The sequence below is a fragment of the Acanthopagrus latus genome, chromosome 9 (assembly GCF_904848185.1).
Source record: "Acanthopagrus latus isolate v.2019 chromosome 9, fAcaLat1.1, whole genome shotgun sequence".
NCBI classification, from domain to species: Eukaryota; Metazoa; Chordata; class Actinopteri; order Spariformes; family Sparidae; genus Acanthopagrus; species Acanthopagrus latus.
The window spans coordinates 26,484,894-26,506,264 of NC_051047.1; the positions used below are offsets into that span (position 1 = coordinate 26,484,894).

General features: G+C 40.3%; 1 protein-coding gene and 1 long non-coding RNA gene across 11 annotated transcripts in view; one reads left to right on the forward strand and one right to left on the reverse strand.

Annotated features, from left to right (window-relative positions):
* The window catches only part of LOC119026253, a 40,648-nt gene that overhangs the window by 15,658 nt on the left and 3,619 nt on the right, over positions 1-21,371 (forward strand). Inside the window, exon 3 of the long non-coding RNA XR_005077084.1 lies at positions 12,307-12,425. This is a non-coding gene — a long non-coding RNA (uncharacterized LOC119026253). The remainder of the gene's footprint in view (positions 1-12,306; positions 12,426-21,371) is intronic.
* Positions 3,391-21,371, reverse strand: part of LOC119026241 (nck-associated protein 5-like) — a 71,343-nt gene continuing 53,362 nt past the window's right edge. For 5 of the 10 annotated variants that reach the window (XM_037110461.1, XM_037110463.1, XM_037110460.1 and 2 more), the window contains exons 10-14: positions 20,997-21,111; positions 19,592-19,667; positions 13,800-14,186; positions 10,130-10,225; positions 3,391-7,857 (exon numbers count right to left, since the gene is read on the reverse strand). In XM_037110461.1, the coding sequence (XP_036966356.1) occupies positions 7,856-7,857; positions 10,130-10,225; positions 13,800-14,186; positions 19,592-19,667; positions 20,997-21,111 (676 nt within the window). In that variant the 3' untranslated portion in view covers positions 3,391-7,855. Of the gene's footprint in view, positions 7,858-10,129; positions 10,226-13,799; positions 14,187-19,591; positions 19,668-20,996; positions 21,112-21,203; positions 21,369-21,371 lie in introns of those variants that run through there. The other 5 variants (XR_005077079.1, XM_037110466.1, XM_037110465.1 and 2 more) reach the window with 5 other exon arrangements.

Sequence of the window (21,371 nt, forward strand, 5' to 3'; positions counted from 1 at the left end):
CCGAGGAGAGAAGTGCAGGCAGTGAAATGCATCATAAGTTCGAGGTAAACAGAGACGCTCGCCGCTGTGTGTCCGGGTGAACTGAGGCACCTTTCACAGACTAATAACAACGTCTGCAACACTCGGGGGGTGAAAACCGCTCAGATACTTTCACATATCCAAAAGATGGATTAGTCTCTTTGGTGCTAATTTATCATGTTGGGCTGAAACTCTGTAACCGTGGTCCTCGGCGCTGATCCCGACTCCGCATCAACCTTCTCCTCAAACTAATTTACAGTGTACATGGCTCACTACACCTACCGGCGCTCTGCTGCATGAAGAAAAGAGGATTTGAGCGCGGGACAAACTGGGATGAGGGGCAAACTGCTGATCTGCAGCAGAGGAGGCTGGCGTTATGCTTTGTCATTGTTTACTGGTCTCCAGAGGAGCAGATTTGAGTCTCAATCCTCCGATAGCTTCACTCCGAGTCGTCGTGATCAACCTGTTTTAATTAGCGGATGAAGCACTGTGTCAGCGCTGCGTCGAGAGGCTGCGGGGAAGTTGTTTGTGATTTACTGCGCTAATCAGCTTAATTGGAAGTTGGATAATTACACATTAAGACACACTTAAATGTTATGAATCCCTTCTTTGGTCGAACTTTAAATGAGCTGACGGTCATTTACATTAGGTTCCAGGCAATGAGGAGATTTAGAACGAGCTTTTTAGTCAGAACTGAAGATAATTAAAGTGAAACCTTGCTGGTATTAAAGTAAAAAGACATAATGGGGAGCTATCGAAGCCGTCACATGATTTAAAAGATTCAGTATTTAAAGTGAAAAACATCCCAACTTTTAATTTTAACTTTATTTTTTCATGCGCTGGCTGTAAACTGTTCAGACGTCTTGTCAGAGACATCCAGTCTTATTGCCCCAAACAAGGCTGGAAGTGATGCAGCTGGTTTCACATCTGGTTGGATATCTGGTGTTCAGCTGCAAATGATCCCAATGTCTCGTCGAACATGTCTGATATCATTGCAGGAAATTGTCTCCACATCATGTTCGAAATATCCAGCTTGTGGCTACAAACTGTCGTGACGTCTCATCAGAAATACTCAGTTTTCTTTCATCATGAATGTCTCAACGTCTTATTGTCTTGAAATGCAGAACAGTGGTCTCACCTGGAAGCTCTCTCGCCATCAACTTTGAGACTTAAACTTAATTTTTTTATGTACTGGCTGTAAATTGTCCCAACGTCTTGTCAAAATCATAAAGTTTTATTGCCCCAAACAAGGCTGGAAGTTGTCCTGATACAGCTGGTGATTCGGTGGATATCTGGTCCCAACATCTCGTTCAACATGTCCTGTTTTTGTTTGCAACTAACCAGGCAGCGAAATGTCCCGGTGTCTTGTTAAAAATATCTGTTTTTTGGCCACAGATGTCTCATAAAACTTCAGGTTTCTGCCACTAACTGGGAGGAAAACTGTCTCACATCTCATAAAAAATATCTGGTTTTCAGCTGGTTAAACAAATCTTAAAGTACCGAGCATCCGTCTCACCTGGCAGCTCTCTCGCCATCAACTTTAAGACTTTTAACTTTATTTTTTTATGCGTTTAAAATTAAAAACAGTCTTAGTCAGACTTCTGAGAGCAGCTTTGCTTTTATGAGAGCTTAAATGTGCACGAACTGTAGTTCCTCTCTCTGGCAGCTCCTGACTAAGAGTGTCACAACATGAGTGATGGCACACTAGGAGGCTTAATGCGTGGAGCGTTTTAAAACAGCAACACTAATCAAGGATGACTGACCATCAGGCCTCCTGCATGCATAATGTTGGCCTGCATCTGAGAGGGGGGAGGCTCAGCTTTTTGGAGCAAAAATGTCCGAAATGAAGTGAAATATGAGACGTTTTCTGTCTTCTGGAGAAGGATCAGAGTCCTCCTCATTAAATTAGTGCCTATAAATCAAAAGGGAGTCATTATGTCAAAGACAGTAAGACTTCAGGACTTAAAGCATTTACGCTGACAGCTCGGACGGCACAAGGTCGCAGGAACCTTCATACTTCCTGAGAGCCTGTTTGCTCACATGATTTACAGTTTAGGACGATGTTTAAAGTTTCTCCTCTTACTATCAAGGACACGAGCCGGATGTCCACCTCGCATGCTGCAGTATAAATACACAGGTGTTCAGATGCACTCTGATACATGTCACCTGGTCCTGTGCCTTGTGCTGTTGATCCTGGCTCTGTTATAGAGTTTAAAGTTTTGTTTTGTATTCAGAGATCGGACCGGACCAGATGGCCCGAGACCTTTCGGTGCTTAAATATCTCCCACAGCAACAGAAACGCTCCCTCGGCTGCAGTTGTGAAGTTTTATTTGAGCTTGTTTCCTGCCTTGTTCCTGCCAACTTTATCTCATATCAATCATGTTTATATGCACCAGTTTTTGCATGTGGAAACAAAGTTAGGCCAGATTGTTTTTTTTTTTGTTTTTTTTTTGTCAGCAGGATTACAAAAAAAAAAGCAGTTGGATGGAGGACGAGTCTCGAGTCTCTGCAGTTCCTCAAATGGCAGCTTGAGTCGTTCCATGTTAAAGTCCAACTTCACAGCAGAAATAAACATGTTACCAGCGTCACGTTGGCTCCAGTCTTTCATACAGACGATGGTCTCGGACGGGAATAGACCTCAAGAACTGTTGGTTCTGGTGTGCAGCCGGATGAAGGGATGGATCCAGGTCCGTCTGCGACTTGTTGCTTTGACACTTTTTTGTTTTTTTTTCTACTCTTTAAACACACAAACGTGTGAAATAATGAGCTTCATATTTGCTCACGGATAGATCAGTCTACCAGTCTTTATGCTAAGCTAAGCTAAGCTAAGCTAAGCATCTCTTGGCTCCAGCTTCATGAGAGTGGTATCGATCTTCTCATCCAACTCTCAGCCAAAAATAAATAATTTCCCAAATGTCACACTGTTGTTTGCTCTGGGTCAGGAGAAGATTGTGGTTCGTGTTGCGGACGGACCATAAAAATGTCAACACTAACCTGAAGATGGGAGTCGTGACCCCGGACTGCCGGTGTGGACGAGAACTTCTTACACAAATACATCTTCTGCTTCAGTATATTCACCTACATGCTTGTCAGGGTTAGAATCAGCAATTTTCATTTGTGTTTTCTCATTTAAGTTCCCATCTGACAACACTGTCTGGCAGCTCAGCAGGGGTTTGCTTCCAGTTTGACAAACCTTGGTCCAGCGCCCACAACGTGTTGGTGCTGCGAACTGTTTACTTTGAAGTTAATGAGAAAAACAACACTTGTTGTTGTCACAGAGCTGGAAAAGTACGAGAGTTTCCATCAGCCTCGGTCGGAAGCGGAGACTCGATCTGGGAGGAAACACAACTCACCACACGGCAACATCCGTCATGTTGTATAAGTATTGAAATAGTTTATTTTTTTCTTTCTTCTTTTACATAAAACAAAGAATATCAGTAATATACAATTCTCAGATCGAACTGTTAAGGTGACCGTCACACGAGAACATCACTGTTATTATTGGGTTCTGAAAAAAAAAAAAAAGACATTTAGAAGGAGGATTACTGTAAGAGTGAGTAACAATATGTGCAATAAATGGTAAATTACACTCATCAGTGCTGAGTACAAATACAGGGCGTTTAGATTAAATGTTAAAAAAATACAATACTCTTGTGAGAGTGAGTCGTTTTTAAAAACACAGACGCCATGCTCCATCTACCCGTATCAATACCGCCAATCTGTTCCCTGATCCGTTAACGCCTCGCCGCCAACGCTACATCGTTTATTAAACCCGCGTGTTGCTTTAGGTCGTGAACGCCACTTTAATTATCAACATACGTGTGTAGCAGTAAAGATTTAAAGAGGAGGTAAATACAATGCAAAGGTGACTGATGATATTGTGCAACATGACGGTGCTCCTTATGTTCTACATCACGCTAAACTGTCTAGAATATGGCTATAGTCACCATGATGAGTCTGATATGTAGATTCAGTTGCATTCATTTTCTGTGTGTGTGTGTGATTAGCTCAGAGCTGTGTTTGGCAATACACAAAGATTTTGGCAAAAAATATCTACACATGAAAAGGCGTAAGGAGCCGACGAAGGTTGTGAGGAGGGGAGAAAACACAGCGAAGCAGCTAAAACCGTCAAATATGCCGGGATGCATTCAAAACACCAAAAAACGTTACTATTAATAGGACACAGCATACGTAATAGAGAGAGAGAGAGAGAGAGAGAGAGAAACCGAGCAACCGTGGTGAGATATCTTACAGTTAAATGTACAGACGAAAAACCAGACAAGAGTTCAGGTAAATATACTCAAACTGTTACGGTGAAATCTGGTGAAATGTTGTTTTGTTTTGTTTTTTTTTTTAAATCCACAGCGTCGATCAGAGACAATTAATGGTATTTTCCCTGAGCTATAGCACAACAATGTCTACAATGTGCCGACTACAGCAGGTGCTTTATAACTAAGGTCACATGCAAAACTCACTGCTTTGTCTCGATGTCATAACTGTGGACACGTGAATTAAATGCAGGTCACGTGTGAAGAGTTTCAGTACAAGACGACAGGCGTCAGAGTCACGATGGTTCATATAAACAAAACACCTTCATTAAAAAGAGTATTTTTAAACCTGGGCCTCATATTTACGTATACAACATGGCTGCAGTGTAATCCTTTGGGGCAACAATGTTACGTCCACGTAAAGTGTTTGTTTTTGTCACTGACAGGCTGAGAATTAAATTTTAAATGTCTGACATTACAGGAATGATTCCTGTGGAGATAGACCTGTTTGTTTCATAACATAATAATAATAATAATAATACAGTCGCCAGGATATAATGTTAGCTGTTAACGTCCCTGCAAACCAAACATACGTCCAGGTTTTTTCTCAGAAGGTCCAGCCACATCTGAGGTGACAGAACCAGGTGTTGGAAGGAGAATTTTGGAGATTTGTGGCGATTTTTTAATCAAATCATGATTCTCTTGTGAACCCAACCAAGTGTTTTTTGTGTCTAAACCTAACCAGAGAATTAGTCAAGTTGCACAAAGTTAGCTTGAACTTATCTTTAGATTTACAGAAAAATACTTAGCTAACATTCAATCTGGCAGTTGGGTTGAATAATAAGATCCTTTCTGTAATGAGAAACACATCTCATTCAAGGAGAAGTTAAATGGTCAAAACAATATTGTTAAATATTCAGCCAAGCTTGCATCAACTTTAAACTCCTCTCTCCAACTCTCTGACGTCTTCATCGTCGTCTTCCTGCAAAAACTCTCCTCACCTCTTCTGAGTTTCCTGAGAAAGACCTACATTACTATGTTTTAAAAAAGCTCCATCTCCTCAGGAACTGTGTCCACAATGTTTTCAGACACTTAGAATCCAAAACTCAGCCTGTCAGACACTTTCAGTGATGGTCGCAGTGCCACAAACGAGAACACTGGAGCCCTGTAGCAGCTAAAAGCTCAGGAGATCTAAAAAAAATCAGATAAATATGGATCATTTACACACAAAACAAACATTAAATACATAAATATAAAGTCCAAGTTTATAAATACTGGAATCCCCCTTTAACAGACAGATTATAAACTCAGTATTTTCCACCTCTTGTGGTGAAACTCTTCATACGTTTGAATTCCAGGTGTATTTCTGTGGTTAGAGTGAGCCAGAGGGTCGTCGCATGCATATTAACATTGTGACAATTATAAAAAAAAAAACCAAACAGTTTCCAACAAGATAGTGCACACGTTAAAGAATCACATTACTCAGTCAGGTACAGAGCTCATGAATGGCGATCAGTAGTAAGTGCTGTACAGAAGGATGGAAGTCTGTAGTCTCAGCTTCATACGTTTCCATCGGATGATTTGCTCCAGAGATAAATTACCGACATAGTTATTGTAGTTTTTAGAGACGAAGTACGTTGAGACAGAAACAGATCTTCACATGAACATCTCAAAATGAACACGGTTAAATAATCTTTGTTCAGCAGGATTTTTCTGTGGAGGTGTCTCAGTCTCTGAAAGTGACCCGGTGCCATTATGGAGGTCTGGTGGTATTTAAACGTTCATACCTGCATTAATCAGTATATCTGATGATAAAAATGGAGTTAAAGGATGATTTTTAACGTCCTCTGGTTTTGGACGCAGCCACACAGGAGGCGACACCAGTTCATGTTGTCGACAGCGGAAGCGTTGGTGGAGACCAAAACAGAGATAAAAAGAAAACTTTGAACGTTGTATTTGTCAAATTGGAAGCTAATGTTGCTACGTGTCTGTTTGCTAAGATTTTTAAGGCGATACTGTTTTGTAGCTACATGTATTGTTGTGTTTTATATTCGTTTTGCCCCAAAGTGAAAACATTTAATTAACAAAAGCAGAAAAAAAAAATCCTTAATTGTGTCAAATAACAACATAAAGCCAGTGGCAGAATGTATATTTACTCAAGCGCTGTCCACCATTTTATATGCTAATTTATACTTCCATGATATTTCATATATTTCTTCACAGCTGTAGTTATTAGTTTCTTTTACATTAAAAACACAATATGGGAATATGATATGATGCAGTTTAATACTGCTGATCTATCATCCAGTACTGTGGTTTCTAAAATCTGCTCCACACTGATAAACTTCCAACATTAAAACGCTCTTACGTGTATTTATTGATAAAAACAGAATAATGTGATTTTCTCATACTGTGGAAGGAGCCGTTCTGCATAATGAGTCCTTAATAATGCTACTTATAAACTTCAACTTGACGTAAAGATATGATTTGTTGAATACTGCCAGCAAGAGCGAGCTTTCTTTTATGCTAGCTAGCGACCGTTAGCCAGTTAGCTCATGGCTCAGTTAGCCGTGGAACCATTGGCCCAATATTTAACCTTTAAGACGACCATGTTTCCTACACCGTGCTTTGAGTTATAACCAAAACTAGTAATCTTTCTGTTCTCACCAGAGGGACAACAGGTTTTATTTTGTTTGGTTGATAAAAATAATCCAAGAGCCCAAATATTTCCTGTGTTTGTGGATGTCATTTGTAGGTGACAGGGTTTTATCACTGTAGTGCAAAACAGTGTTTGAGTTGTGATTTGAGAAATATCCTGTAAGTGATGGCGGCTGCAACAGCAGATCGATTTATTTCACAAATTAGTTTTGAAGTTGTTGTGATGAGGTCAGTGAAACACAGGAAGCTGTTTTCATGTACTGGTTGTCCAGCAGCTTGAGCGCAGTTAGCTTCGTTAGCTAACGGGTATGATTATGTCATGGTAATGTTAATGTAACGTTAAACTGGGCCTATGTGTTAGCTTTTTATTAGATATGTTCATAAGATGATGATGATGACTTCAGGTAGCCGTGGAGGTGCTACAGTGGTTCACCTGATGCTGTTAAAACAAAGAAACACACGAACAAACAAATCTGTCACTTTTCTGTTTGTGGAGTTGTTTTTTTTCTCCACGGTGAGAGAAAGGAAAACAAACAAACAAACAAAAAAAACAACCAGCAGAGAAAATGAGCATGTGTGTTCACCTGCTGTCCTGTGCGACAGCAGAGTCGTAGCTACATTTAGACAAATTCCATCAGCAGCTCACAGCTGATGCCAACGAGCTGCAGACCTCCAAAATGGCTGCCAGAAGGTTCATTACTACACCTGAAAGGCTACTCAGTATCTCAACACTACACTGAGCGCAGGTGGAAGCCTGGCTCGCCGAGCTGGCTTGTTTTCCAGTTTCATCCTGATGCACAGACTCAGCGTGCAGACGGTGGGATTTAGGGATGATCCGTGTGTGTGTTCAGTGATAAATCCCGCTGATTGCCTGATTCCTCCATTCACGTTGACGCATTCGGCTTCATAAACTCTGAAACAGAAGAGGCAGAGCAGCGTGAGGACGGTGCAGGACAAGCGCTGTCCAAAAAATAAATTACCTGGCTTTTGCAGAAAAGCAGCAGAAGCTGTTTCATATAATACAATATTTATAAAGTTGTGTGAGAGGAAACAGAAAGCCAGATTTTTAGTTTCATTTCATTGACACGTGAGAGTCGAAAGTAGAAGATGGCAGCGAGAACAGGTTATTTAATTACTTACAGCAAGTTTAAAAGAATATACCTTATGAATAAATATGCAAATCTAATTATAATATATATTGATTTTCATTAATGTCCAGAGAAGAAATTAAACTGAAATAAAACAATCACCTTCATGTGTATTTTAAACATTTATTCTCCCCACTGCTCTGAAAGGAGCAAATTGACCAACAAGTCAGTAAAGTCAGTATGATTCTGTGTGTTTACGTCCCCAGAAAATCACGTTTTTCATTACAATTCCTCAGTGCGTGCGCCGCGAACCTGCAACATGCACAAGCAATTTTATTCAAAGGAAAGTCAGCGATTCTTTCAGCTGACTGCAGAGCACCTTAAATTACTGTTTACGGGGAATTCGACAGCGCTTAAATGTTGTCGGGAGTTAATTTAACATGTATCAGCTGCCGTCTTACTGCTCGAGCTGCGGTGGTTTAAATGCAAATAGACACAGACACGGTGAGATGTGATTGCACCGGGCACAGATGATATGTGAAGGATCCTGCAGCCCTGCATGTTGATGAAACTGCAACACTTCCACAAATACAGTCAGCTGCTGCTTCACCTGCTCAGGTCTGATTCACATGATATCGATTGTGACTGAACACTGTATAATAAGAAACCATTAATCTAAAGAGCCAAAGGCAACAAGAAGTCTTTGTATTTTGCGTTTGATGCTCATGAGCAGCTTCAAACTTCCTTTTAACCCACAGGGACTTCTGACGAACCAACACACACACACACACACACACACACACACACACACACACACGTTATAAACGCCAGCGTTAATGTTCTGTAGTAAGATGCAAATGATGTTTGGGGAAACTTGTGTTAGCAATGTTAAGTTGCTACCATTAAGCTTAGTTTCTGCTCAGTGGGGATGGAAATTAGTTTCATGGGAAAGTGCTGCATTTCTCAAGTGTTGTTTTCAGTTTAAATGGTTTTTACAATATGAAGCAGCAAAAGTCTTCAGCTTTAAAGTCACCTGCTGCAGAGACGGCTTGGAAAGGCTGCGTTTGAATATGTCTGTCAAGGCCACTGGAAGCCAGTTCAGCGTTTATTATTACAGTCAGTGAACAGAGAAAGTAAAAAGTAAAAAGTAAAACCCTTCACTTGGTCAAATCATTAAAAAACTGTGATCCAGTTTTTGTTAAAAAACGTCTTTTTGCCCTCAGCAATTTAAGAGTTTCTAAATTTGACGAGTGTTCTTTGTGTTCTCCGAGGCCACGACTCGAGGTAATTATCAGAAACTCGTCGGTTTTAATGGTGCAGCAACACTGTTGTTATCTCATTGTGTCTGAAATGAGGAAATTCCTCATTCAGTCGAGCCACTTTGACTTTCAGAGATGTAACCTGAGGATCATTTTCAGAAACCTCCTCTGTGTAGCAGCTCGTTTCCACAGTTTTGTTTCGTGTCTGTGATTAAAGCGTTCACTCCTCATGTGCAAAGCAAAGAAAAACATTTATTTACGGATGGACAGAGACGCCACCAGTCAGGTTTAGGCACCAAATCTCCTTGTTAGGTTTATCAAAACATTGTGGTTTGGGTTAAAATAACTACGTAGCTAACTTATGTAACTTTACTACGTTAGTAACACTGGGAACAAACAGGTAAACGTTTTGTGCTTGTTAGACCTGACTATCCATCTTTGACTTCCTCTCTATGCAGAATTTCTCGCCCGACTTCCTCCTTTACTGCCATAAGATTGACTACAGCCACTAGAGGTCGCCGCCCGACAAGAAACGCCACAATCTGCTTTCACAGTTGACTTAAATGGTCGTATTTCTGATGAGGATGCTGAAATATGCTGTCAAATGTTTGTGATAACTTCAAAGTTAGTTGTGGACCAAGAAGACATCGGATGTTATTGTGGTTCTCGTAGGAATCAATAAAGTTCCGACGGACGGACGAAGTTATGTGGAAACAAGATGTAACACCGAAGTCACAGGATGAAAACATGAAAAACACTCTGGCTGTGCACAGATCAGTTTTGGCCTGAAGTTTTCCTGCATGAGTCACTTGAATAAACCTGTTTCATTGGCTCTTACAGTTGGCAAGCTGCAGTCTTGTCTGTTCTTTCTGTTGGCTCGGAGCGGTTCGTGTTTTCGATTTGACATAGGTCATCTTCTTTGGTTCCAATCCACCTGGAAAAACCACAGAATAAATGTTTTCTCAGCAGTCGGACTCGGTTGTCTCTCCTGTCAAGCAGAGCAGTCAGATGTGGAGTTAGGCAAACAGAACGACACTGACGTCCCGACAGCTTCAAACAGAGCGAGATTATCTGTCTGAATTCAAAGTGGCAGCAGATCTAATGACACTAAAGGAGCAGCGGCTGACGTGTTGAAAGATGACAAATTTATAAATCTGACTCTCAAGTGACAACCACCTGAACTTAACTGAAAAAACAGATTAGTTTGCCAGATATGGAGAGACAGTTCAGACTGCCAAACAGCTGAGAAGTGTTCAGTGTTTATGAGACGTACGTGCCTCAAGAGACAAAAACTAAAGAAGCACTTAGCAGACTGAACTGTCCGGGTCCAGAATGCTCTTTAGCTTAGCAACCATGACTTTCTTTTCTACCAAAGCTGAAGGTTTTGATCTTTGGTATCTTACCTAAACCAAAAACTGAAGAAATGGTATGAGGAATGAATTTAACTGAGTTTATCTGCTCCAACACAAGTTATAAATGTTAGCATGTTGGGCTAACTAGCTTACTAACTACTGCAGTAACTGTGACAAGGCCAGAGAGCATTTAGCTAACTCGGTGAATCTTTTTGGGTTAGAAAAAAGCTCACTAGACCTTCTTCTAGATATTATGTCAGAGTTTATGCTGCTCTATCAAACTTTTAATTGGATTTAGGTAACCATCCACAACGGTGCTAATACGTTTACCAAAGACGCCATTTAGCGTTCATCCTCAAAGCCTATACTTTTGTAAATAAAATCGTTCTTAAAATATGAACAATGAAGAACGAGTGTTTCTTATGTTGGCCAAACAGAGTTAATAGAATAAAAAGAGGAAAAACAGCTAGCTCTCCATGTTTCACATCATTAGCTGCTGATGCTAATAGTCTGAGCGACACATGACGCTTTAGACTCTTTAGTCTGTCAGCAGATTATCATGTATGTAGCCATCAAGAGATTATTTAGGACACGTTCAGGTTTCATGTTCAGAAGCTAGGTAGCTACAGTTAAAAAAAAATCTGCTTGCAGGATTTATTCCAAAGCCGTAAAATGAGAACCCTGCTTTTGAAACCCGTCTGACATCAAGAACGTCCCATAATTTATATAAATTACAACAAATCGCAGCTGGAAATCGTCCACCATTATCTCTAACTGAATATCTAATGTGCATGAATGGAAACTTTTTCAGGCCGTACATTTCTTTTCTGACTGCAGCCACAAAATAACCAATGTTGTGAAAATTATGCTGTGGCCATACAGACTTCTAAATAACTCAAGTCCTTCTGAAGTTTGTGTGAAACAGTATTTTGCGGGTGAAAAACTCGACTCATTTAAGGCCACAAACACATGACAAGACATCTTTCCTCTTGACAGTAAAAATAAGTGTTTTTCTTTGGCACATGATGTTTGATTAGCACACGGAGCAGGTCGCATGTCCATAACGTGTCCGACAGTGTGGTGATGATGATGACATGTCACGTCGTCTGTAGTACAAAGTTTACTCCTTCAATTTCACTGTCAGTGTTAATCCTCATTCAGAATTTTTATCTTGAGTTTAGTGGAAGAGCTTATAATTAATTTGGTTAGTAAACTCCACCTCTGGAGCAGTTTCAGAAGGCACGACCTTAGATATTTTTATATATATATTGATTTAAGTTCAATTCTTGTCCATGATGCAGGTTTGTTGCCACCCACAGTTACACAGAACACAAATACTGACTATATTGTTGCAAATTTAGGGATTGGAAATGTTTAAAATATAAAACTCTAATATGGTGACGAGTATGATGCAATATATAATGCAATTTAAAAAAAAACAAAAAAAACCTGAAATTAAAGTGTCTCAATATCATGGTCCTCATGCAAGAAACATTCATACGGACAGATGTTTGTTTTCTACATGTATATGAACCTCACGGAGAAACTGAAATGCTACATTTTTATCTGCTCTCCTGCAGCATCTTACAGCGTTTTAAATGTATGTTGGTGATCTCACAGAGGTCTGCAGTCCGTCTTGAATGATAACATATTTCTTCCGCAGACATTCGTTAATCCGCTGGTTGGTGCAATCTGCAGAAATATTGGATTATCCTTCAAGACTGACGCGAGATATCCTCAGGATCAAGAGAATAACTTTGAAGATATGCTGCTGGTTAACAGGTAAAATAATAATGTTTGACTCTTTCTTCTCAGGTTTGATACTTCAGTGTCTTTATAACCTTTATGAGAATGTTTCACTCGTCCGTCACGGAAGAGATTTTTTTGGCATTTAACTTTCTTCTTGTTGAGCGACTCAACACAGGTGCTTTTAGAGCGTTTCACAACTTTCCCAGCCTTTTTGTTTGAAAAGTGTCGCCGCCGTCAAATTTATAATCAACATGTATTTAGAAAAATCATTGAAGTTGATGAGGTAAAACATTACAGAACAGTATATTGTCTTTGTACCTTTTTTCAATATTAGATGAGGATATAATCTTCTATTCTGTTTGATTTATATTTCACAGAGTGTCCTAACTGTTTTTGAATCAAGCTTTTGATATCTTATCATTTCTTTGCATCTCCTGATGCGACGGACACGACTCGATTGTTAAATACTTTCCAACAGCAGAACTCAAAGCTGCACAGCCAGACTTTTTATTTGGTTTGACTGGTATTTTTGTGAATAAAATTTGTTTACAAGTACCATAGAATAGGAAGTCATATTTATAAAGTTATATATATATTTTGTATAAACTATTGAACGGGTGGATTTAGTGCAAGTTGAAACTCTAACACTAATCCTGGGGAGCAACTTCGACTGTCAAAGTTATGTCCACTTATAGTTGTTGTTGTTGCCACAGATGGGCAGAGGTTTTGTTTCTGTGTCTGACAACATTTCTGAAACTGGAGATTTACCTTTTTTTTAAGATAAGAAATTCCTTTTTGTAACCAGTGAGACTTGTGTTACTGGTGAGCTGTAACAGTTGTTGCCTCATCTTTACTGTCAAAATCAGTGAAATGATCAACTTTGACTTTGGAATTATCAGCAACAGTTTATTTCCAAACTCCTCTCGTCAACTAAAGACTTGTCTGTAAATCTCTTATTTCCGGTTACAAGCAGGATTTTTATTGTTCAACGTCGTTTCCACAATGTTGTCAGAAGCTCAGAATAACAACCTCAACCTGTCGGCGGCAAAAACAATTTTGAGGGACATAACTTGACCGTTGCAGTTGCCCCAAAGGATTACATGGCAGCTCTTGCAGTCATGTCGCAGTCCTACTGGACTGATTTGAAAACTTTTGGTAAAAATGAATCTTTAACACACATAAACATGTAAAAATAGGGCCCAGGATTAACAACACCAGAATTTCCCTTGAATGTGAGTCAGGATCCAACCAGTAAACCTCACAGAGATGGAGACATTTAACTTAAAATATGAAAATGTTCTTGCATGAGTCCGTATCGCTATACGGAGAAAACCCTACGAGCATCATGTCTACACCTGCGGTCCACAGGTCATGCTTCTTGGTGGAGCTCCTGTGGCGTTACCGTACCTGGTGGTGCTCTGGGTAGCCTGCTCTGGGTGTCACACACACTGGCAGAGGTCACTATGGGTTGAGACTGGGGTTGGATGGGCTGGAGGAAGGCCACAGTGGGGAAAGGCACTGACTGGACATGGGTCATGGAGGAGTCGGACAGGGAGTTCGGCACCCCCGCATGGCTGCTGTCCTTAAAGCTGGAGGGTATCCTCCACCGGGGTAATGGGGAAGGAGACACGTCCTCGCTGGAGGAACCGGGGACACTGGGAGGACTGAGGGACTGTTCTGGGGTTGATGAGGATTTGGGGAGGAGGTGCAGGATGGAGGAGAAGAAGGAACAGGATTCAGGAAGCGGGATGGTCCCGATCCCACTGTCCAACGTTCGCATCTTGCAGCCGAAGCCTGCGGCACAGGGAGAACAGTTGAAGTGGCTCAGGGTGGAGGGAAAGAGAGGGAGCACAGCAGGGATGAGACAACAGGGTAACCATGGTTGAAGTGGTGCTGAAGAAAACCTTTTTAAATATACGTACACGAGAGAAAGCGGAGAATAAACTGTGTCTCGTTCTGCGCTAGAAATGATGTGTCTCCCTGACAGAGCTGTCACTATCACACGAGCGCAGCTTTACCGATCAATAATTGATCGTCTCCCTCGTGCCTCCTTGTTATTCCTGCCGTGTCGTCCTCGCTTTTGTTTTATTGAGCTGATCTGAGTGTTTTTGTTTCGGTCCTTTTCAAAGAGGACATGCAACAGATGGTTAGTCTGTTCTTTATCTTTTACTCTCAACTCTTTAACTTGGTGATGATTTCCCTCTTAAAAGTAGAAAACTGGTGGTTCAGTCCAATCTAATTACAGCTAATTATGAGGCAGGGAACTGATTTGTTTAGCTAATTACACCATACGTGCAGCCCTGCTACAGTGCAGATCGAGCCCACTTGAACCACTGCTTTGTGTTACAGATGCTGTTTAATGAGCGTGTGACGACTCGCATGCACTGATCACACTTGTGGACATGAAATGTACAGAATGGTGAATGACATGAAATCCAAATACACTCCGAACGTGTGTATTTTATTTGAAGTATTTCAAACATAACTGCAGAACAAGTACAGTTATGTTGTTTGAGTGTGTGTGTTGTTTCTCAACCTTAAAGGAACAGTTCACCAAAACATGAAAAAATCCAGTCAGTACCGACTCGGCATCGTACCGATGGATCCACAGAACATTTCTAGAGCTTCAGCTAAAGTAGACCAGGACTTGTTTTAACAACAACAACAAAAATGCTCCCTCTGGATTCCCTCATGGATACTTGATAGTGACTTGAGATAGACAAATAATTTTGATATAAAGATGTTTGTCAAGTTAAAAGACCGTTTTCTGAGTCAATAAAGTCTCCGTCATCAAACTCATGAATATCAGACTTCGAACATACGTCATCATGAAGACTTTACAGTAAACAGTCTTGTTATTGACGTCGTCTTGTTGAACGCTCACCTGTAACTTAAACACTGTCGAGCTGCTCCTGTATATCAGCAGCTCACAGAACTGACCGACTCTCCTGTCACATAACTGCAGTCGTCAATATGAGCTGATTTATTGTGATTTTCACCTTTTTTTAGCATCTTTTCTGAGCCCAGTCAGCTCCACGTTGCTGTTGGTGATGTGTGTTTAGCGAGATGATATACTTCACTGATGATTTAACACAAATCTACATGATATTTTATTTTTATTTATGACAAACTGAGACTGTATTCACTCGGAAAATGATCTTTTAAATTGGCAAACATCATATGTGTGATTCATGGAACAACTCAAGCGGGATCAGAACAATATTTCACTACCGTACAAAGTTTTTCTGGTGCGTGATGTGTGACTTTGGCGCTCCATACAGCTCCTCAAGGGTGTATGAAATCTCCAGAGGCACCGAGATCCCAAATTGTTTTTAAAAGACTTAATTTATTCCTCTTTTAAAGCAAAAATCTGTCCTGGAGCTGCTCAGCTGAAAGCATCAGTGCACATCTTGTCTGAAAAAGAAATTTTAAAACAATTTGGGATGTCAGAGCTTCTGGAGACGGATTACACAGGAGGATTTTTGTCCTTTTTGTTTTTTTCTTTTTCAGTATCTCCATTGCTTTAAGAATATTGGAAGTGAGTCATGCTCCTTGTTTTTCCCCTTGTTTTTGCAGTGTATTCCTGTGCCGCTCTATAATGAGTACAAACAAACAGCAGATCTTAATAATAATCGAACAATTGTTGTCTATCGAATAGCATCTGAGACTAAGATGCCCGTCCCTGGTCCCCTTCTGTCTTCTTCTGTTTAGAAACACCGTTTGGCTGCGAAGCTCCAGAAATGTTTTGTGGACTGTGAAACACTTGACTTTCCATCAGCATGAGGAGAAGTAGATAATGCCTAGAAATGTCATGTTTGGATGAACTTATCCTTTTAAGATTTTAAAGATGCAGACTTCTGCATTTCTCAGTCAAAAGTCTGACCTCGTGCCTCCAGAGTTGAACATCACATCACAGTTTTTGCTCTGATAAACCGTCGAAGCCTTTTGAGTTTGTGTCATTTACATTTGGACCAGATCGTCGTCTTTCTTTCAAAACAAATCTTACAATACGCTGTCTTGAAAAACAAGATGTATCACAGCAGCCATCCGACCCGTGAGCACAAAATCAAAATAAGAAAAGATATCCTCAAGCTGTTGCCTTGCTGGCTGCTAGTTTAATATGTACCCCGAAGCAGGGAACCTGTCGGCAATCACACACTGCAGCAAAAGCAACAGCTGCTCCCGCTTTATTAATTAAGGCGTGCACACATGAGACCGTCTTCTGGGTTTCTACGAGCTCATTTCTCTTCACGTTTTTCTATCTGGTTTTGAAGCAAGAGTGCTCAAATTAATTGAGTTTTTCCCCATTCCTCACATTAGAAGTCATGCTATGCTAACCAATGAGAAAACATGGGAAGAGTAAAGCTAAAAATGTACAAATAAAGCTTTTCTTGCGTGAAATTGTGGTTTTGAGCTACGAAAACTCAAACATGCAGTATTATAGTAACGGTTAGAAACAAGATGTAAACAGCATTAAAACATCTCACTCGCTCTGAGACACTATATTCAGCGTTAGCGACACATCCTGAGAAATTCATTCAATCAATGTGAGATGCAAAATGAGCTCTGAGTGTCCGTGTCTGTTACTGAAGCACCACTTGAGAGGCTATTTTCAACCTGCTGTAAACAAGAGCACATAAATGGATCGAGAAGACATAGAGCAGAGACATTATTGATTTGTTTGGATTTTAGTTGGATGAACTGCTGTGACACAGTGTTCACAGAGGTTAAGGATTGATAGGTCTCAAGGCTTTGAGGTGGACGATGAAAATTTGTGTCCTCCTCGTCTGTACCAGGATCAATCAATAACTTATGATTAGTGATATTTTAAAGGATATATTTCAGGGTTTCTGTTTAACACAACAATAGTAAGAAGAGAAACTGGTGTACTTGCTGTAGGATGATATTGATGTTTGACAGAGAACTAGCGCTGTGCCAACTGGTTATTAGATCTGTGTGCTGTCTGCAGTTCAATCAGCTGGTTGTTAAGTGCTGTCCACACCAAGAAGAAAACACTCCCAATTTGTCCCAATGCTGCAGCTTTGTTAGCAGCTTCAAAACTATGACACTCTTTGAAAATGAAGCCAACCATGATTTATTTCTAACCCTATCCAAGTGGTTTTTGTGTCCGAAACTAACTAGAACATAAGCATTGTGATGATAAAGTTATAATATAAAGGAATAGATTTTGATTGGCTGTCTGTGTTTCTGTCATTCATCTGATCCCACTGTTCTTGGTGTGGATGTCCCTTGAGGATGAGAAGTCCAATTTGATAAGAAATAACTTGAAAACATACGATTAAGTACTTTAAATCCACAGCCTAAAAGATGTGTTTTTCTCTGTATAATGTAAAACTACAGGCATTACTTACTGTACATATTCTGGATTGTCTCCCCTTATTTCAGAGCATGGAGTTAAAAACTTCTATCAACTCTACATGAGGCCCAACAAGTTCAATCTGGACGGAATAATTCAGCTCACAGCTGAAGGCAAAGTTAATTGACTCAGTTGTGGCTTGGATGAGCGTGCTTATTCGATGCAGCGCTGAAATTTTAATGAGGTGATTAACCCCCGAGGGCAGGAGTCCGTCCGTATCAAACATGCTTGATATTTGTGGCGCCTTGCTGATGGTGTCACTCTGGTCAATAAAACTTCAGCAGGGGTCTGTCAGCGGCCATCGACCTGAGCCATGTGGAGAGTTTTAACTGCTGCTATTTTTAATTTAGAAAGTGACTGCAGCGAAGTCAGAATCACATAAAGTTTTACTTCCTGTCAAGTTTCACTGTCTTACCTGCTGTGATGTGATTGGTTCTAGTTTCAACATGGTAGTAATGATAGTGATATCTGCACCCAATATGTTACTGAAGAACATGCTGACATAAACCAAAGGGAACTTGAATGTTATGAATTATTCACGACACTTGTTATTATCTAAAGTTTTGGCTCCAACCTAAAAGAAACTGGTGAAAAAAACCTTCCTAAACCTGATGCACATAAATCTGAAAGGGACCCAAAAAAGAGCCCAACTTGAGAAAACACCACCTTAACTTTCAGGTGTAATTTGTAAAAAATGGACAGAATTACAAAGTAGCTCCAGAACTATAGGGGGCAGCATAACCAGTAACTGCTGCTCACTGTACTCTTTGCTGCAGCGACCACTGGCTCAACTGGCCTCCCAGTGAACACGGCTGGACACCAGTCTGGATCTGAACACAGCCCGTCAGACAGACGGGGTGCCTGCTTAACGACGGGGGTACAGTAAGGAGGCGATTTACAGCATAATCTCAAAAGCATGATCTGATATTGCCGTGTTGGTGTTGCTCCCGGAACATCGTAATTAATGTTGTTGATGTTGTACGGTTGAAGGAGTAAAGGCCCAAAAAAGTTCCAAACCTAGCGTACACTTCAACGTACATATATATATATTTTTTTAGGCAGGATTTATATTAGGTGGCTAAAATACATCTTGCTGCTGCTTCCTGACGGTGCTCCTCGTTGCAGAAGGAAAGCTGACTGTCATCTACTGTAACACACTGACTAGAGATAAATGCCTCATACAACCTCAGATCAAAAGACCCCCAACTATCACTTTACGGCTAAAGCACAATTGATTCAGTGCAGGAACAATCCAGTCAATCTCCCAGCAGCAGTGGGGGTCCACTTTTTCTACTACCCCTGCCTAGAAGGGAGCTCGGGCCCCCTCCTGTATGGATGAATAGGTTCATTCTGATTGGATGAAGCCTGTGCATGCAAACTCTGAGTGCATGGATCTGTGAGGATGAGCAGTCAAAGCCATAAACAATATCAAGATTTAAAGGGCAAACTCTGGGTGAAATGGTTCATATTTGCCCTGTTTCAGACTGCCAGAAAAACCAATGCAGAGGGAGAACAAATAAAATGAACATAAAAATATGGAGGAGAAAGCACACACCGACGAGATTCTGCATTTTGCATGTTTGTTTGACTGCTTGTGGCAAATTCATCACGTTTATGACTTACACACATCTGTCATATTTGGTCTTCACTTCTGTCTGCAAACTGCAAAATGGTAAGCACAGATAACACCTTAAGGCTCGCATGCTTGAATCGACACAGCTAACAGTGCTATTAAGTTAGCTTAGTTTGTTTAGGTACCAAGATGTTTAAGGGGAATCTATTACTACACTGTACGCGACATTGGAGAATAGAAATATCTGACCTATTACAGAGTCCTGGTTGGGGCTCTTCACTGTGGATCCGTTTTCACTGTCAGCTCTCAGGTTCCCCATCTGCATCTTTGTGTTTATGAGGGACAAAAAACAAGTTACTCACATGTTCTTTCAGACTAACACACACAGTATCAGTGTAAAGTTCCTTACCGTACAGAAGATACTAATCCCTGTGTGGCTTCAGCTGACAATGAACACCTAACCTTGACAGTGTAGGAGTCATAATGTGACTAATTAATGAATCTGCTCCATTGTGCTTCTGCCTCAACCCCTCATTTTCATTTAATTGACATCATGACACCAGCATTACTTCTTTTGTCTGATGCTTTCGACTATATATGCTCGACCTGCTCTTGAGAGTTCGGGAGATAAGACGAGGGAGTTCAGGTTGTCGTCTCCACCGAGACGTTTATGTAAAGGCTGTTTTTGTACTTTTGAAAACATAATGTGATCATTTGTTGAATATTTTATTCATTCTTTGGGAGAGTGAATAGCTACAATTGTGCACACAAAGGGGAAAATGAAAGAAAGTTCTGATAATATAAGCTGAAATGATGAAACTGTGCGTAAGAGGGTTTGACGGACAGACTGTTAAATTAGCCTGAAGTGCGTCTCACTTGTAAAGACAGTTATATAACTTTGAGTTTGTCTGTTCTTATCTGAGCCCACTTTACTTGTTTTATAATCATATACAGCACCAAACTAAACAATATGTATGTGGTCTTTGCTGCTAGCGCTCAAAATAAACTGTAAATTAATAGTCAATAAACTTTATTTCACTTTTAAACAATCACATTTCTCAAGCAATCATAAAGCTTTGCAAAAATCACTTGGAACTTAACAATAAACAATTGCTTAATGGCTTATAAAGCATTTCATTGTTCACAATGTTAGGCCTGATAAGGTATGAATGAGGGCATAGTGACATCTGCTGTTTATATCTCTCCTGGTGTTTGCAAACTTAAGTACAGTTAGTCGATTGGTTACCGGCCAATAATCAGATTCAATATTCAGCATGTTTCTGATAACTGCACTCTGATTTTAAAAAATAAAAAAAATCTGATTTCTGATTAAATAAATACAAAATGTGTGATTTTGGCTCCAGTGTAGCATGTAACAAGTAAATAAATTAACAAAGAAAAGTAGTTAAGTAAAAAGTACAATATCTGCTTGCAAAATGCGATTAAGTGGAAGTATTAAGTAGTATAATGTGAAAGAACTTTAAAAAGGTACCTAAGAACTGTAAATGTAGATTCCATCACTGTTACAAACGTAGTGCACATAAAAACAGGGTTGGAGTGCAGATCTTTGAAGACATTTTTGTGATTAGAACTAAATCTGGCAGCACACCAATAAAATTATGTCCGTTTTGACTGAGGTAATGATCTAATTTACCTTTGGGTCCCCGATGATGTCAGAATGTCCTTGTATGTCATTCAGGGACATTCCTGGACAGGGCATTGAGATGCATGCCCGCACTGCATCATGAGACTCTCTTCTCCCCACAGAGCTGAAAGAAAGCAGTTTGTCAACTAACCACCACATTCTGAGGTCGTCTGATATTGACTCAACATGCCCAGGGTGATTCAGCTGATAGATTACCCTATATCTCTTGAAACCTGGCTGTGATCCTCTGAAAGAAATGTGTCTCGACTGGTCTCAGGGCTAAGGACACTGACAGATGTGTCCAAGGCCACTTTTAATAAAAATGACCCAAGTCATCTGAGGCAGTGAATTACTTCATTGGCAATAAACTATGAGGAATATCTG